At 45.5% G+C, this 18,063-nt stretch overlaps 2 protein-coding genes across 2 annotated transcripts; both read right to left on the bottom strand.

Moving 5' to 3' along the window:
- Positions 1–691: 691 nt before the first annotated feature.
- LOC118086230 (phospholipase A2 inhibitor gamma subunit B-like) lies at positions 692–6,552 on the bottom strand. The gene is made up of 5 exons (XM_088671340.1): positions 6,504–6,552; positions 4,667–4,783; positions 3,963–4,115; positions 2,100–2,237; positions 692–897 (listed from the first exon to the last, which is right to left on the bottom strand). The coding sequence occupies exons 1-5, from the start codon at positions 6,550–6,552 to the stop codon at positions 692–694; spliced, it is 663 nt and encodes a 220-aa protein (XP_088527466.1).
- Positions 6,553–7,087: 535 nt separating this feature from the next.
- Positions 7,088–13,687, bottom strand: LOC148685435 (phospholipase A2 inhibitor and Ly6/PLAUR domain-containing protein-like). The gene is made up of 6 exons (XM_088671339.1): positions 13,521–13,687; positions 13,195–13,310; positions 12,802–12,918; positions 11,371–11,523; positions 8,586–8,723; positions 7,088–7,921 (listed from the first exon to the last, which is right to left on the bottom strand). Exons 1-6 carry the CDS (start codon positions 13,685–13,687, stop codon positions 7,719–7,721), a joined length of 894 nt encoding a protein of 297 aa, XP_088527465.1. The 3' UTR covers positions 7,088–7,718.
- Between the last annotated feature and the right edge of the window lie 4,376 nt (positions 13,688–18,063).

Raw genomic sequence — 18,063 nt, 5'->3', positions numbered from 1 at the left:
GCTCTGCGTGTCACGTCTGACATGCGTGTCATAGGTTCGCCATCACTGTCCTAAGTAAAAGTGGGACGTTCTAGGATCAAATCAGAAACTGGGACAGCTTCTCTAAATCAGGGACATTCATGGAAAATATGGACACTTGGGGAGGGGGCTGCAATAGTCCCTCGTATACAGATCTCAGAGCTTGTTCCCTGAGACGTCTTTCAACAGCCAAAGCAGGCTGGACCCTGACTGATATTGTGTGTGATCTGTTGGCAGACCATAAAGATGCCATTGCAAACAAGGTTGCCATCTTCGCAGGAGCAGCTCAAAAAATCCTAAAAGATATCTGCCATGCAGTGCAAGGACCATTCACAATAGAACTTTGATGCTGTTGTCGATCTCTGTTTGCACTGATAATTTTTAGTGTTCTGTATTAGTGCTGTGTTTTGACCCTGCTTCCTTGGTAGGTATTTCTCCTCGAGAATTTAGATTTGCTACCAATTTGTGATTGTCGGTACTTGTTTCATAAAGGCAGGCAAATGAAATCGCTCAGACAGATTTTGTTTGAATCCTGGTTGTTGTTTTTTACTGTCATTGAGGAAAGCAAGGGAAATCTATCTGGAAGGCCCAACATCATTAAGAAAAAGTGCTAAGCGGATACAAGGCAAGCATAGACGGATGCAGAGCTGATGCAGTCCCCCGCGGGAGCCTTTTACGAAAGGATCTTCTGCAGCAGAAGCACCGGAAAGGTTGGCAGAAGGAGCGCAGAGGACTGAGATCCCCTTGAAATCTCTGGAGTACAGGTGGCCTTTTTAACAATGTCCGCACCTGTTAAGAGGTAGGCCTGGCCTCTGTTTATTAAGGAACAGATGGACTTAGTAGTGCATCCCTTCATGATACTGTGCTGCCGTTGTCCATCTGAACAGGGAAGATAAGATTAAGTAGCCTGGGAAATCATTGTTGCCAGTCAACTTGTCGCCTCCAAATAAGGGTTTTGGTCAGCCCAATAGTGAAGTCCTAACTGCATCCCTGGGCTTTTATCCTGGTTGGATGTGCTGATGTTCAGGGCTTCATTAATATCATTTGTTGCTCATTTGTACTCTATACTTCATTGTTCTCTGCAAGTAACTTGCATATTTTTACTATTAAAGGTAAAGGTAAAGGGACCCCTGACCATTAGGTCCAGTCGTGACCGACTCTGGGGTTGCGCGCTCATCTCGCATTATTGGCCGAGGGAGCCAGCGTATAGCTTCCAGGTCATGTGGCCAGCATGACAAAGCCGCTTCTGGCGAAACCAGAGCAGCGCATGGAAACGCCGTTTACCTTCCCGCTGTAGCGGTTCCTATTTATCTACTTGCATTTTGACGTGCTTTCGAACTGCTAGGTTGGCAGGAGCTGGGACCGAGCAATGGGAGCTCACCCCGTCACAGGGATTCAAACCGCCGACCTTCTGATCAGCAAGCCCTAGGCTCAGTGGTTTAACCACAGCGCCACCTGGGTCCCTATTTTTACTATTACTTTATGCTAATTTATATACTGCTTCCATGACATAAATTAGTTCTAAGCAGTTTCCATCAATTATGAAATCAAGTATAAAATCCACACATAGAATTATGGAATCATAGAATCGTACAGTTGGGACCACAAGTTCATCTAGTCCAACCCCCTGTAGTTCATTAATCTTTTGCCCAACACGGGGCTTGAACACACAACACTGAGCTCCTCACATCATTAAAAGCTGCAATAAAATTCCATCAAAACATTTAAAAATATCCATTAATTAAAATTGGCAAGCTGGCTAAAATGGACCCATTGGATTGGTAGGGTGATTGTGTTCCCTTCTACCCACCAAGCATCTGGGGTTGCTGCATGGCCTGTCTCGAAGAAATGCCCCCATATTGTGCCTGACACAAGACAGCAGAACCAGTTTGCTCTGTGTCTCCAGCTACGCAAGGGCAAGATGCCATTGCTCTGAGAATCAGCTCACCTACAGATCACAGAATGGTTGAGTTTGGAGGGACCACGAGCCCCCAACATAGGGCTCAAACCCATGACCGTGAGATTAAGAGTCTCATGCTCTACCAACTGGACTCAAAGGCACATTGTGCATGAAGACTTACTAATATAGGTGGTTGTGGCCACGTCAAAGCAGTAGCTCTCCAAGCCGGTGCAATTCACCACCTTTGCATGGCACACGTCTGACGAGGAGTAACAGGTAGGGCACTGCTTTCCATTGACTTTCTTTTCTACTTGGGGTACTGCAAGCCGAAGAATAGGATTCATAATCAGCTTCAGGAATGGACTAAGTAGGAGGCAGAGGCTAAGAAGATAAGAAGAATCAGCTGAATCAGGCCAATGGCTTATCTAGCCCAGGATCTTGCTCTCACAGTAGCCAGCTAGAATGACAACATGAGCCCACTGCCATCCTCCAACTTCCAGCAACTGGTATTCTGTCCCTGACCATTGTGGAAGAGCATCACCATCATGGCTAGTAGCCATTGGTAGCTTTGTCCTCCATGAATTTGTCCAGTCCTCTTTTTAAAGCCGTCCAAGTTGGTGGCCACCACTGCCTCCTTTGGGAGCGAGTTCCGTCGTTTATGTATTGGGCTGCCTCTGAAATGGCAATTTCTAGCCTAGGCCCATTGCCAAGTAGATTGGAGTGGGGACAATCACCTATTAACTTGCTCCAGTCCTCTTTTAAAGCCATCCATGTTTGTTGCTATCTTGGTTAATAAAGCGTTAAAGGCTAAATACATTTTATTTATAGGTGGCTGTAGCCTAGAGCAGCCTTCCCGCACACAGTGCCCGCTGGATGTTGTTTGAGTTCCACATTCCTAACGTACCATCCAACATTTCTCCGATGAAAACAGGGACGTCCCATTCTATAATGAAAATTTTACTATTTATACCCCACACATCTTACTGGGTTGTCCCAGCCACTCTGGGCAACTTCCAACATATATATAAACATAATAAAACATTAAACATTTAAAAACAACTTCCCTATACACGATTGCCTTCAGACAACTCGGGGGTCAGATAAGTCCGTACCCTCCAACATTTCTCCAATGAAAACAGGGACATCCTAAGGAAAAGTGGGACATTCCGGGATCAAATCAGAAACTGGGACGGCTTCTCTAAATCAGGGACTGTCCCTGGAAAATAGGGACACTTGGAGGGTCTGTCATGAGCCCTAGCCAGCAGGGGTATCTGGGGTGTGGAGATCTGTAGGCCCAAACACCTGGAGGTCTTCAGGTTGAGGAGAGCCTGTGCTAGAGACAGATGTTGATGACGAATAGAACTGAATTGATTACAGATTGACAATTGTGATGGAGTAGAGGAAAGGAAGGATCATGCTTCAGTGGTGGGGCATCTGCTCTGCAAGCAGAAAATCCTGGGTTCAATCCACAGCATCTCCAGGCAGAAAAGGGAACATCCCCTTCCCGAAACATTGGACAGGCCTGCCAATCAGTGTAGACAATACTGAACCAGATGGACCAATGGTCTGGCTCCATATAAGGCTGCTTCCTACGTTCACAAATGGTGGAGGGTGGAAGCACAACAAGGAAATTGGAACAGGGTGTATCCAATGCTAGTCTTACTCAGAGTTGGCCCACTAAAAGAAATGGACATGACTACAGTAGGCCTCAGTATATGTGGCCTTATTTCTGAGGATGCTGATCTCATTCAAGGTGCTCTGGGAATCTTTTATGAATATCGAGTGAGGTAAAAAAGGGCTTAAAATAAATACATTTAGGTGAAGCAGAGTGGAGTAATGGTTAGAGTTCTGGACTTGAACCTGAGAGACCATGTTTCAGTTCCTTTTCAGCCACTGGGGCCTTTGGGCTCGTCACTGTCTCTCAGCCTAACCTTCCTCATGGTGATAAAATGAAGAAATTGAAAACTGAGTACACAACATTGAGTTCTTTGAAGGAGTGGTGGGATATCAATGTAATAATAATAATAATAATAATAATACTTACATTTAGGCCTGGCATTTTTGCAGTTGTCCCCCGTGCAACAGACCAAGTACATCCTGTAGGTTCTCCCCAACCCAAAAACAAAGTACGTTGGGGGAGTGGAGCAGACCTTGGAAGAATCGCAGGTTTTCTCTACAGTGTGAATTTTATGTTCTTCTATGGTAGAAACGAGAGTGAGAAAAAGAGACAGGTTTGTTCAGTGATGAGCAAAACATCATTATGTCAAGCATTGTGTTTTTGGCTGGAAGATGCACATTTCTCAGATTCCTGAGATTTCTACCACTGATGGCAAGTATTTGGGAGCCAGTGGAGGGGGGTGAGTATCCCCGCAATCTCCTCTTGGATTGAAGGGCATATCTTCATTAAAAAGGGCACAGTATAATCTGACTTCTGCCCCTCTCCCAGAGACCCTGATTATTGAGAACATATCCTACCAGCTTCATATACCACAGATTATGAACTCAGTAACAGGTCCAAGGAACTGGACTCAATAACCAGCAAGTCTCAAGGGGAAATTGAAGGGCAATAGCTCAGTGATAGAGATCGACTGTGCATTTTGTATTGTGCAACATTTATTTGTGACCATTTTAAGACTGTTCTGCAGCAAAGCTTTGAAAGTCATTTTTGCGGCGGAGAGCAAATGCGTTTCTACTCTGCACAAGGTCTGGATCAGGGATTCCACCAGCAACACCTCGAACACCACCCACCCAGAGTAGTTTCAGCAAATGCAACGACACAGGTGTCTTTCTTAGGAGAACAGGTCGCCATCCTGCCACTGCATCTGGTCCCAAGGCCATAACAAACTTCACACTCCAAAGAAGCACCTGGGAAAGAAAAGGGAGATGCAGAGAGGGAATCCATTCATATACTTTTCTATAAGTAAATATCGTTATAAAAATCCATTGACTTCCAACAACTTATGGTCTGAGGGACCTTCAAGCTGATTTCCATGTAGGTGGCAAAGAAGTGAAAACACAGGGGATGAGATGAAGAAGAGAAAGAAAGGAAGGGATGGAATAAAGAGAGAAATGGGGTGAGAAAAGGGAAGGTTGGGGCATATCCTCCATCATGTAGCCATGCCAATCATGTGATAGCTAACCTCGAACATAAGAAGCTGCCTTGGAATGAGCCGAATCCATTGATCCAGCAGTGGCTTTCAATGGTTTCAAGCAGGAGACATTCCCAGCTCTACCTATAGTTGCTGGGAACCAAACTTCTGCATGGGAAAAAGATGCTCTATCGCTGTGTTGTTGGGCAAGATGCCTTCAACCCCATCCCCATCCCTGCCACCTCCCTCTCTGAGTGAGTGTACCTCCTTCTAGTGATGGGCAAATCTGCATAGCTGCCAAGTTATCCCTTTTTTTAAGGGATTTTCCCTTATGCTGAATAGGCTTCCTCGCGAGAAAAGGGAAAACTTGGCAGCTATGGCAAATCTGTCAATTTCAATTTCTCATTTTACCACTCTTAAGTTCAGTTCTTATGTAACACATTTTCTTAATGTTCCAGTCACCAACATATGCATTCCTGAGTGCATTTTTTGTATTATATGCATTTTCCTACACATTACTTGGTTGGGGGGATTGCATTGCAAAATTCAGAGAAGGGTGAATTTCAAATGATGGTGGTGTCTCAAGATTGGCGAATTAGAAAGGTCTGCCTATAAATGCAAGCTTAGCCCAATTTCTGCCCCTTCCTTCCCTACCTCCTCCTTTCTCTGCCCATTCATATGCCCTCTGGCCCTAATCCACGCAAGAGAGCACAAAGCAGGGATTCTAAATAACGTTTCGCCCTGCCATCCTAGTTCTAATGTCCAAATCTTCCTCGTAATCCATTCTATTCCCGATCTTTTCCCATCAAATCCTCTAGATGTTATCTCCTCTCTTATCACAGCTTTTGAGATGAGCAGCAAATGAGATTTGAGAGAAAATCGTTCTTCTGTGTGGGTTTTTTTTTGTCCAATCCAACCTACCCGTAAATCCCCTCTTAGACAGCTTTTCTAGGTGGAACACAGCCAATTAGCAGAGAAGGGTGAATTTCAAATGATGGTGGTAGCTCATGATTTGTGAATTAGAAAGGTCTGCCTATAAATGCAAGCTTAGCCCAATTTCTGCCCCTTCCTTCCCTACCTCCTCCTTTCTCTGCCCATTCATATGCCCTCTGGCCCTAATCCACGCAAGAGAGCACAAAGCAGGTGGAAACAGCTATCTCATGTCCTTCCCCTGGACATTGCTGGAATGCTCAGAGAGGGCAGGGGAACCGTGGGGGAGGCAGTAAGGAGAGAGAGCAGAACCAGGATGCTCTGGGAATCAGCAGTGGGTTCCCAAACAGGCATGAGCCTCAACAGTTGCCTAACAGTACCAACTACTGATGCCAACCCTGAGCGACCTCAATTTGGCCCTGGCCCTATTTACCCCTGGCATGCTCTTCCATGGGGTCACGAAGAGTCGGACATGACTCAACGACTAAACAACAATAACAACTGTTTACCCCACTGTACAAAGAAAAGAAAAGAAATTCTCCAGTAGGCTACCTGTGTCTCCTTACCTGTAGTTAATATAACAAAGAAGGGGAAGAGCCTCAGTAGATCTTGCATGGTAATGATGATGAGAAATACATGTGACGAATCAACTTCTTTGGCTCAAAGAGCCTGTAATGACATCCAGAGGAAGCATGTTTGACAAGTGGCAGCTTTCACCAGTGTGCATTTACACCTAGGACGGGAGACCAGTAGCCTGCCCACCTTTTCTTGAGCTATTGCTCGGATCATCCCTGGTCATTGACCATGGTGGGCTTCCAGAGGCACCAGGTTGGCCAGTATGCAAAAGATTATGCTAGGCTAGGTATGCTTTTGGTCTATCCTACACTTGTAGAACTGTAGAGTTGGAAGGGACCCCAAGGGTCATCCAGTCGAACCCCTTTGCAGTGCAGGAATCTCAACTAAATCACCCATAGCAGGTGGCCATCAAACCTCTGCTTAAACCCCGCCGAGCAACGAGAGTCTACCACCTCTTGTGGAAGTCTGCTCTCCACTAACTCAGTAGGGTTCTTCTCAGGTCCTTCTGTTGTTATGAAAAGGAACTGCATTTAAACTCCTGTTCAACCTACCTCCAGTAACTGACACATAGGCCTTTAAGATTCCACATCTCTTAAAGTGACAGAACCGTAAGTCACCACAACAGACGGGTGCCTTCCTTGGCATGGAATCAACCAGACAACTGTGGGGGGCTATAAAAGGGAACTGACAATTCACTCTGCCATTGGTCAGCCCTAGCTGCTCACTCAAGTACCAAACTTAGATGACTTGAGATCCGTCAAGTGAGAATACAGCCCTATAGCCACATGGGGCAGACCACCAAAGTCTGTCAATAACACCCCGCCACCACACACAAAAAGCCAGGACCCAGCCCTTGGTGATTCACCCACCCCCCTCCTATGATGATGTGCTGACACAACTGTAACGATCAAGCTCCTTACACAATTTCAATGTTACCATGGCTGACACTTCAGTTCTCACAGTTAGGAAACCGCCAGAAAGCCCTCGCTGGATCTCAATGTTCAGGCTGACACAAATTACAATTAACAAAAAAAAAAAAGAATTACAATTCAATTTGCAGTTGATTTCAACCTGAGGTTTATTTTCACTCTGTGAATCAGAGAAAATTCCTCCAGAAGGCCTAATTGCAGTTGGAAAAAGTCACCTATAGATAGAAGGAAGTCTCGGTTGAATACAGAGCTGATGCCATCCCATGCAAGTGCCTCTTATGAGAGAATCTTCAGGAGCAGGAGCCCAGAGAAGGTTGGAAGAAGGAGATCAGAGCACCGAGCTCCCCGAGAAACATCTGGTGAACATTCTGCCTTCCTGAGCTCATCAGAACCCCCCAACATGGGAGTGCGGCCAGTTTTCATTGAGGTGCAGAAAGACTTACTAGTGCAGCCTTTAAGGGTCCTGTCCACAACTTTTTCTGGAAATGGAAGACAGGAGATGATGTTAATTTCTTCCAGCTATTCTCCAAACCAGTACATCCCATCTAGATGAAATTTACCCTGTCCTTGCCACTAAACAAATCTGGTACTTATGGAATGGAGCTCAAAAAAAATGGCTAGCAATCCCGTGGGGATGAGCAAGTATGTCAATTTCAGTTTCTCTTTTCTCCAATCTTAAATCCAGTTCTCCACATTTTCATATCACTTTGCCTTTTTTTTTAACATCCCCCATGAAAACACATCAAAAATTTAGTATGTTTCTTCCAACACACCCCCATTTGCATGCAATTTTGCCAATAATAATAAAGCAGCAAATTACCCTAACAGAATGCATTTTTGTACACACGCCTTGGTTGGAGAACTGCATAGTGAAATTCAGCAAAGTGCCAATTCCGAAAGACAAACGTTTGTGTTGCAAAATGAGATCAAAGCATTCACGTAAGAAGCAAACGCAATGGAAGCAATTTAAATAAGAGAATTAGAGGTAGGTATTTTGTTTGATATAAAAACTCACGTCTTAATGAAGTGAAGAGTGGCATGCCTTAAATCAGCATGGCTCGGCTTACACATGATCCTATGTGAAAATAGGTGGAAAGGAGGATTTGGGGTCCCAGGTCATGCTGCATCTGGGGTTGCACTTACCAGAATGCAGGTGTGCAGATATAGCAAAGCAGTATATGTTGGCTCCCGTGCAATTCACCACCTCCTCTTTGCATGTGTTTGACCATTCGTGGCAGGCAGGGCACTGCTTTCCATTGAAATTCTCTTCTAATGGTGGCACTGAAAACAGGTGTAGAAACATTCAAGGATCTGGAAGAGGCAGCTCAGAGTTTACAGCTTTGGAGGCTGATGGCGTGCTGCCCATCCAGCTCCATTCTGACTTCAGCCTAATGATCCCTGGCATGCAACCAGCCTGCTAAGCAGTAATGAGTCTCCGTAAGCAGAGCCGTCTTTACCCAGGGGGTCCAAGGGCTGCAGGGCACCCGGGCGCCAAATTCTGAGTGGCACAAAATGTATACCTGCTGTATACTGGTCCTTCTCAATAGGCGGCAGTGAAAAGCAATGGAGCGAAAGTCCCTGCCCCCCTCCTCCGTTGCTCTGTTACTTACTCTGTGGTGTCAAATATTCCCGAAGAGTTAGGAAACAAAAGCAGTTATTTCCACCCCCTCCCAAGAAAAAGCTCAACAACTTTGAGTTCACCCCCCAAAAAATGTGGGGGTGGCTAAACTAAATATGGGGGCGCTGGGCGGCTCTTTGCACCCTGGCAGTACATATGCTAAAGACGGCCCTGCTTACTGAGACTTTAAGGTAAAGGTAAAGGTAAAGGGACCCCTGACCATTAGGTCCAGTCGTGACCGACTCTGGGGTTGCGCGCTCATCTCGCATTATTGGCCGAGGGAGCCGACGTATAGCTTCCAGGTCATGTGGCCAGCATGACAAAGCCGCTTCTGGCAAACCAGAGCAGCGCACGGAAACGCCGTTTACCTTCCCGCTGTAGCGGTTCCTATTTATCTACTTGCACTTTGACGTGCTTTCGAACTGCTAGGTTGGCAGGAGCTGGGACCAAGCAACGGGAGCTCACCCCGTCACAGGGATTCGAACCGCCGACCTTCTGATCAGCAAGCCCTAGGCTCAGTGGTTTAACCACAGCGCCACCTGGGTCCACTGAGACTTTATGTACAAAGCTTTATGTACGTTTATTTACAAAGCTTTATGTACGTTTATTTACAAAGCTTTATGTACGTTTATTTACAAAGCTTTATGTACGTTTATTTTCAAAGCTTTATGTACTTTTATGTACGTTTATTTACAAGGGGGGGGGGGGACATCTCCACTGCAAAACTTCCTGCCCTCTCTCGGCAAAGAAGTTGCTCAGACTGACTCAGAATCCCTCCCCCAACAGGAAGGACGTCAGAACTCTGCCTTTCTCCTCCTCCCCTTCCGCAATTCTCTGAGCCTCTCCAATCTCCTAGTATGGGGACTGAAAAGCTGGCCTTACCCCCCCCCCGCTCCGGCTGCCTTCCAACTCTCCTTTCTCCCTGAGAGCGAACAGTGTCTTGCCTGGGAAGGAAGGGGCCTGGGCTTTCTTCTCTAACTCACACAGACAGCTCTCAGCTGAAGAGTCAGCTCCTTGCTCAATTTCCAAGGCTGACCCTTCTGCTGCGCCCTGGGGGGGGCACAATCCTGACATTCCGCTGCCAATGCGCAGTCCAAAATGGCACCAGCCACCGGTGGGCAAAAGCAGTGCTAAATAAATTTTGAAAGGGGATGGGGTTCACTCTTGAAGGAGGCATCCGCCACCTTCTAGTAACCTTCCAGATTAAACCCCACCTCCATGTTTAAAGGCTGTTTGGTAAGAGTGGCGGACAGGACCTCCCCTGACCGCCGTGAGCCAACTTTACTAGGTGGGCTGGGCCACAGTCCTGTCATCACCTGTCCATCAAACAGGCTCACCAAGCAGCTGGTTGGCACTGGCAATGTGCTTTCTAAAGGTCTTGCAGTAAGCACTGATCAGCTGAATGAAGGTCGTCTGTTCTGTCCCCTCACTGCAAGAAGTGAAGTTACAGGGAACAAGGCAGAGGGCCTTCTCGGTGGTAGACCTCTCATCAGATGTCAAGGAGATAAAGAACTACACAACTTTTAGATGATCTTTGGCAATCAATCGTAGCCGAGTAAGATTGTCGAAGGCAGCCCTGTATTGGGAAGTTTTTAAGGCTTGACATTTTATTATGTTTTCATATTCTGCTGGAAGCCACCCAGAGTACTTGGGGAAACCCATTCAAATGGGCGGGGTATGAATGATGATGATGATGATGATGTTTGGATTCGATTCAAACTGTGCCTGCAAATGGACATTTCTTCCTCTGCAAACTGGCAAGCTGTTGAGGACTCCTTACTATTTTTGCACAGGGTCCCTGCCTCCAGCATTCTACTGATAAGTAAATTGTTTAATTGTACAATTGAAATAGAAAATAACTCTATATGTCTGTCTGTGTACTGCTGACAGCACGATATGGAAACGTTTGTCCACTGAAGCTAAGCAAAAGAGTTGCCGAGAGCCTAACAGGAAATGATTAACTGAGAATGCAGCTCTGCTAGCTCTGTCACGAGGTGTTTAACTTAGATCACACAAGAAAGGATTGTGTTACAGGTCTCCATTTTGGACATGCGAGTTAGCTCTTGGTTCTCAAGCACTGAAAAGAAAGGATGTTTAAGCCATTCTCTCCCCAAGAACACAACCTCAGGCCACAATGCAAGCAGTTTGGAGAGGCAGTGTTTTGTTTTCAGCTCTAGATAAAAAGAAATTGGTATTTTGAGATTCCATGATGGGGGAAGAAGCATGGGAAGATCAAACACACACACAAACACAACACACACACACACACACACACACACACACACACACACCAACAAATGATAGACATACATTTAGGTTCAACTCTGCCACAGAACTTCTCATTGCAGCAGAAGGCAGCTGTCCTTAAGGCTTTCCCATGTCCAAAGTACAATTCCATGGCAGCATTGGCACAGTCTTCCTCAGTGACGCAGTCTTTGTCTACACTGCGTTCAGCTTTTCCACCTACAATGGATGAGAGGGAGTGGGTCAATCTGATTTCACCACATTTCTTTCTTTTTCCTTTCTTTCTTTCCTACATTAAGTATATCGCACCTGTTCCTCCAAGGAACTCAAGTCAGCCGCCGTGGTTTGCTTCATTCAAAGCTCATGACATCCATGTAAGGAAGCTTAGACTGAGAGATCGGGCCAAGATCACCCAATAATCTTCTTTGGTCTTCCCAGCCTTAGTACAACACTCTAGATAAAAAGGTAAAGAACCCCTGGACACTTAAGTCCCGTCAAAGGCGACTATGGGGTTGTGGGGCTCATCTCGCTTTCAGGCCAAGGGAGTCGGCGTTTGTCCACAGACAGCTTTCTGGGTCATGTGGCCAGCATGACTAAACTGCTTCTGGTGCAACGGGACACCGTGACGGAAGCCAGAACACACAGAAATGCCGTTTACCTTCCCGCCTCAGCGGTACCTATTTATCTATTTGCACTGGTGTGCTTTCAAACTGCTAGGTTGGCAGGAGCTGGCTCAAAGCAAAGGGAGCTCACCCCATCAAGGGGATTCGAACCGTCAAACTTCCAATCAGCAAGCCGAAGAGGCTCAGTGGTTTAGACCACAACACCACCCGTGTCCCTTCCAACACTCTAAACCAGTGTAGCAAGTGTGTCGTGAAGATTCAAGGACAACCAAAGAAACATTTAAACAAGAAGAGTGAGCGGACTTCCGCAAGTGGGGAGCAACCACAGAAAAGGCCCGTTCTCATGTTGCCGCCCTTCTGACCTCTCACAAAGGAGGCTCATGAAGAAGGGCCTCAGATGATGAAAACAGTGTCCGTGTCAGTATATATGGAGAGAGGCGGTCCTTGAGGTATTGCAGTCCTGAGCCGTTTACGGCTCGATAGGTCCAAACCAGCGCTTTGAATTGGGCCTGAAAACTAATGGGCAGTTAGCGCAGTAGATGCATGACTCAACCAGTTTGTTCATTGAGGTGATTACTGAAGATAAGATGAGACAAGGACCTGTCCAACATGCAATCCCTGCCCTAACAGTCAGTGTCCTTGGCTGACCCTGTCCTGTGCCCACTTGTCCTGAGGGGAAGGGTCGTAGCTCAGTGATAGACCACCTGCTGTGGATGCAGAAAATCCCAGGTTCCCTCCCCAGCATCTCCAGGTAGGACTTGGAGGAAGACTCCCTGTCTGAGATCCTGGACAGGTCAGCGTAGACCATACTGAGCCAGGTGGACCAACATTCTGACTCCTCCTCCTATGTTCCAATAACCTCGATCCCACTCACGTAGAGTATTTTCGGAGTATGCAACCATGCAGGTATCTTTCCCGGGAGGGCAGGTCGTCAATGTGCCATTGCAGATGTATCCTTCGCTTGAACAAACTTCACATGTTATAGTAGCTCCTGGAGAAAGAGGAAGGTGGGAGGCATTTTTAAAAAATGACTAACCCTATTAGTGTAATTGCGCTTTATTGAAAACGGTTATTAATGCTGTATTCTAAATTGCTTCCAAAGCTGTTATTTTTTTAAAAAAAAAATCAAATCAAATTTAAATAATAATTAAAGACCTTGGATATGCCTTCCGTCTTATATGCCTGCCAGTCATGTGATGTCAACTCGCATCTGACCCCAGCTACCCCAATGGAGTAAATCTCCCGTGAGTGAGCCATCCTTCCATACCTGTTGTAAGGAGGACAAAGAAGATGGAGAGTTTCAGGAGATCCTGCATGGTGATGGTGAGGGGAGAGCCAGAGAAACTGTGTTCAAGGTGAATCGAATACCCTGGCTGAAAGGCTCTGAAACAACAGGGGGGTGAAACCCAGTAAGCTGACCTGGGTAAAATGCCCAGAGGATCTTGAAGATGCCCAGAGGATCTTGAAGAAGTTCCTCTGGGCAGCACCCAACAGGATATTAAAAACACGATAAAACATCAAACATTAAAAACTTTTCTAACAGACTTCCGCTTGGGCGCACAGAAGATGGCTGAAGCATTCCATCGCTCTGACCGTCTAGGGGTCACAGAGGCTGTTGTGGGAATAAAGCAGCCTCCCATTCTTCCCGGGAAAGGGGAGATGCAGTCTCGCCCGCGGTTGCCTACTACCCGGTCCCAAAGGAGAGGCCGGGGGCACTGGGTGGAAAGCCCCGTGGATGGCCCAGAACTCCCTGATGCCATCCCCGTCAGCGTGCCAAGTTCCATGATTTAAGAGGAATAATTGGAATTGGAATTTTCACGGAAAATGAAAAAAAAGTGTGTGGAATATTCAAACTATATCAAACTATTTATTTTTTTCAGGGGGGAAATGGCTTTGGGGGAAAATGGGAGGAAACCTGGTCCCGGTCACCGGTCCCCCCCCACCCCGATTTTTCTGGGTTTTTTTTCCCCCAGGCCTTCCCATCTGTAGCTCTAACACTGAGCTACAGCCATCTTCACTAATGATAAGTATGTGTCACCAAAAAAAGAAAAAGAAAACTGAGAAGTGTTTGCATCCTGAGAGAGGTTTTTGTTCCTCTCATACCTAATGTTTAGTACAGGGGTTCCCAAACTAAGGCCCGGGGGCCGGATGCGGCCCAATCGCCTTCTAAATCCGGCCCGCGGACGGTCCGGTAATCAGCATGTTTTTACATGAGTAGAATGTGTCCTTTTATTTAAAATGCATCTCTGGGTTATTTATGGGGCCTGCCTGGTGTTTTTACATGAGTAAAATATATCCTTTTATTTAATATGCATCTCTGGGTTATTTGTGGGGCATAGGAATTCATTCAATTTTTTTAAAAAAATATCGTCTGGCCCCCCACAAGGTCTGAGGGACAGTGGACCGGCCCCCTGCTGAAAAAGTTTGCTGACCCCTGGTTTAGTACCTGGAGCATAGCTGCCAAGTTTTCCCTTTTCTCACAAGGAAGCCTATTTTCCCTTTAAAAAAGGGAGAACTTGGCAGCTATGACCTGGAGGAAGAAAAGATTCAGGAGAAGACAAGAGGATAAGTCCTTTTTCAAACAGTGTATCATCAGACTATGGCATCTGCTGCCCAAAGATGTGGGTATAACCATCGATTTAGATGGATTTGAACAGGGATTAAACCAATTCAGGGAGGGTAAAGCTATCAATGGGCACTAGCTATTATGGTCACATATTTCCACCAGTATCAGGGCAGCACACCTTTGAGTAGTCATCTGGGAATGGGAAAAGGAAAAAGTGCTCATGCCCTGCTTGTGGGCTGAGTCTATCTGGAAGCTTTTGTGTTTCCAGGGACACACAGATTAGCCACGGTGGAAAAGAGGGTGCCAAACTAGGTATTCATTAAGGCTCTTCTCAAGTCCTTCTGTTCTTGTGAAAAGAAAATAACTGCATTTTAACCCGAGTTCAGCCTACCTCTCAACAGCAGATGTATAAGCCTTTAAGATTCCATGACTTCTAAGGGGACAGAAGCATTATCATCTTGACTTCTATTAGCAAACACCCCTAAGATTCCATAGAAGCCAGAGGTGATTCCAAATTCTACTCTCAAATCTAAAGAATTTATTTCCTCCTTGTTCACAGCAGCCAAGCTAGTTATTGCCCAGCAATGGAAGGAAGCTTCTAATAAACCAATTGAGGCTTAGGTTAACCATATCTGGAACATATCTCTATCAGAACACCTCACATGTAGAGCAGTCAAAGGCATTTCCAAAAAAGATACATTTGGCACTATTTTGACTTCTTCTTTTCCTTTTATTAATAATAAAAAAAGTTTTAATGCCATCAACGTTGGAAGAATGCTTATGAACAGGATATATTGATTAAAAACCTTTAATGAGCCACTGTGGGAGTTAGAATCATAGCATTGTAGAGCTGGAAGGGACCAATGGGTCATCTCTAGCCCAACCCCCTGTGATGCAGAAATCTCAGCAAAAGCATCCATGACAAATGGCCATCCAATCTCTGCTTAAAAACATCAGTGAAAGTAGAGTTAGATATCGACTGAAAACACTAAATGAGCCAACATGGCAGTAATGTATCATTCAGTAGGTTTTTTCCTGGGGGGACGCAGGGGTACACATACCCCTAAAGATTTTAAGAATCTAACAGGAGAAGAAACTAAAAATTATTGTTTCTTCTCTAGCATGGTGAATTGCCAGTTCCTTTGCTACACCCCCCCCCCATGGCAGCCTATAATTTGGTGATTTTCTTGAGTCAAAATGAGAGTACCCCTAAACATTTTTAGGGGGGAAAGCACTGGTATAATTAATGCTTTTTGTGATCATTTTGTAGTATTGTAGCAATGGACAAAGCTGGATTACAACCTTTAACTTTGTTTGAAGTTTTAAAATTTTAAAAAAGCAGAAGCAGCCAAAACTTTGAACCCTGAGCCCCAAGCTAATAATTTGCCTGATATGGTATGACTGCTCCAGAAAAGTACATTGTTGTTTAGCGCTTCTTATCACTGGTCCCATCACCTCCTGGCAAATAGAAGGGGAAGAAATGGAGGCAGTGAGAGATTTTACTTTCTTGGGCTCCTTGATCACTGCAGATGGTGACAGCAGTCACGAAATTAAAAGACGCCTGCTTCTTGGGAGAAAAGCAATGACAAACCTAGACAGCATCTTAAAAAGCAGAGACATCACCTTGCCGACAAAGGTCCGTATAGTTAAAGCTATGGTTTTCCCAGTAGTGATGTATGGAAGTGAGAGCTGGACCATAAAGAAGGCTGATCGCCGAAGAATTGATGCTTTTGAATTATGGTGCTGGAGGAGACTCTTGAGAGTCCCATGGACTGCAAGAAGATCAAACCTATCCATCCTGAAGGAAATCAGCCCTGAGTGCTCACTTGAAGGACAGATCCTGAAGCTGAGACACCAATACTTTGGCCACCTCATGAGAAGAGAAGACTCCCTGGAAAAGACCCTGGTGTTGGGAAAGATGGAGGGCACAAGGAGAAGGGGACAACAGAGGACGAGATGGTTGGACAGTGTTCTCAAAGCTACCAACATGAGTCTGACCGAACTGCGGGAGGCAGTGGAAGACAAGAGTGCCTGGCATGCTCTGGTCCATGGGGTCACTCGGAGTCGGACACGACTAAACAACTAAACAACAACAACAACAATTGCTGTAGTGGTATTTGGGCTCCAAGTTGATCGGAAGTCAGACTCCACACATCCTTCTGGAAATTTGCTTTTTACTTAAGCAGTTTCACCTCTGCTTTTTCCTTCTTGGCAGGTACCGTAAGTATCAGTGAGGATTTCTTCTTCTTCTTCTTCTTCTTCTTCTTCTTCTTCTTCTTCTTCTTCTTCTTCTTCTTCTTCTTCTTCTTCTTCTTCTTCTTCTTCTCCTCCTCCTCCTCCTCCTCCTCCTCCTCCTCCTCCTCCTAATTTATATACTGCCCTATACCTGGTGGTCTCAGGGTGGTTCACAGAATGAAATCACAATATAAATCATAATATATAGACCTCTCCCTTTATTATATTTCTTCCACCTTGTAAGAAACTTCGTTTCTCACTGTGGTGGTATTGAGAAGTCTAAGACTTTGACTTTTTGCTTTATCTATGCCTTCTCTTTCCTGTGCTTCTAGTTTCAGAGTTCCCCATGAAGAAGGATTGATTGTTAAACTACTCTGGGAGCTGTAGCTCTTTGAGGGCAATAGAGGGTCTCCTAACAGCTCTCAGCACTCTTAACAAACTGCAGCTCCCAGAATCCTTTGGGAGAAGCCATGCCTTTTTGCAGTGGTATGATACTGCTTTAAATAGATGGTGCGAATGTGGCATTGAACATAACAAGGAGCCCATTGTATACCTTTGACACTTTACCTATTTATAACTCAAAAGGGGCTCTTTCCTTGGGCATAAGTGTTCTGAAATGGAGCAATGTACTTGTGCAGATCTTCTTTATTTTAGTGGGGCTTGAGCAGGAGATTTTTCTAATGGATTGTTGACCATCATGCAGGCTTATTGGTCTGCTATGCGGTTCCCTTGTTGTTGTTTAGTCGTGTCTGACGCTTCGTGACCCCATGGACCAGAGCACGCCAGGCACTCCTGTCTTCCACTGCCTCCCACAGTTTGGTGAGACATTCCCAGCTCTACCTATAAGTTCCTGGAAACTGAACTTGGGATCTTCTGCATGGGGAAAAGATGCTCTATCACTGTGTTGTTGAGTGAGGTGCCTTCAACTCCCTCCCCATCCCCGCCACCTCCCTCTCTGAGTGAGTGTACCTCCTTCTAGTGATGGGCCCAAATCTGTCAATTTCGATTTCTCATTTTACTATTCTTAAGTTCAGTTCTGGACATTTCCACATCTCTCTCTCTCTCTCTCTCTCTCTCTCTCTCACACACACACATGAAAATTTAGCAGCGTTTATTGTGATTTTCTCCTCACATGCATGCATTTATTCATTCATTCATTCATTCAATTCATTGAGCAGATCAGTTTCCCCCAATGTAACACATTTTCTTAATGTTCCAGTCACCAATATATGCATTCCTGAGTGCATTTTTTGTTTTTTATGCATTTCCCCACACATTACTTGGCTGGGGGAATTGCATTGCAAAATTCAGAGAAGGGGGAATTTCATTTTTTTA

Source organism: Zootoca vivipara, chromosome 6 (assembly GCF_965207765.1).
Source record: "Zootoca vivipara chromosome 6, rZooViv2.hap1.1, whole genome shotgun sequence".
In the NCBI taxonomy this organism is placed as follows: Eukaryota; Metazoa; Chordata; class Lepidosauria; order Squamata; family Lacertidae; genus Zootoca; species Zootoca vivipara.
This window is presented reverse-complemented; position numbering and strand designations above follow the sequence as displayed.

Bases quoted from the DNA above. Each gene is read 5' to 3' on its own strand.
- LOC118086230 (XM_088671340.1), bottom strand. From the start codon at position 6,552: ATGCAAGATCTACTGAGGCTCTTCCCCTTCTTTGTTATATTAACTACA. The intron at 4,784-6,503 runs GTAAGGAGACAC...TTTCTTTCCCAG, and splicing joins CTTTGTTATATTAACTACAG to GTGCTTCTTTGGAGTGTGAA. The intron at 898-2,099 runs GTAAGTCTTCAT...TTCCCTGTTCAG, and splicing joins GGCCACAACCACCTATATTA to ATGGACAACGGCAGCACAGT.
- LOC148685435 (XM_088671339.1), bottom strand. From the start codon at position 13,687: ATGGCATCAGGGAGTTCTGGGCCATCCACGGGGCTTTCCACCCAGTGC. The intron at 13,311-13,520 runs GTCAGAGCGATG...CTGTTGTTTCAG, and splicing joins GCCTCTGTGACCCCTAGACG to AGCCTTTCAGCCAGGGTATT. The intron at 7,922-8,585 runs GTAAGTGCAACC...TTCCATTTCCAG, and splicing joins ATCTGCACACCTGCATTCTG to AAAAAGTTGTGGACAGGACC.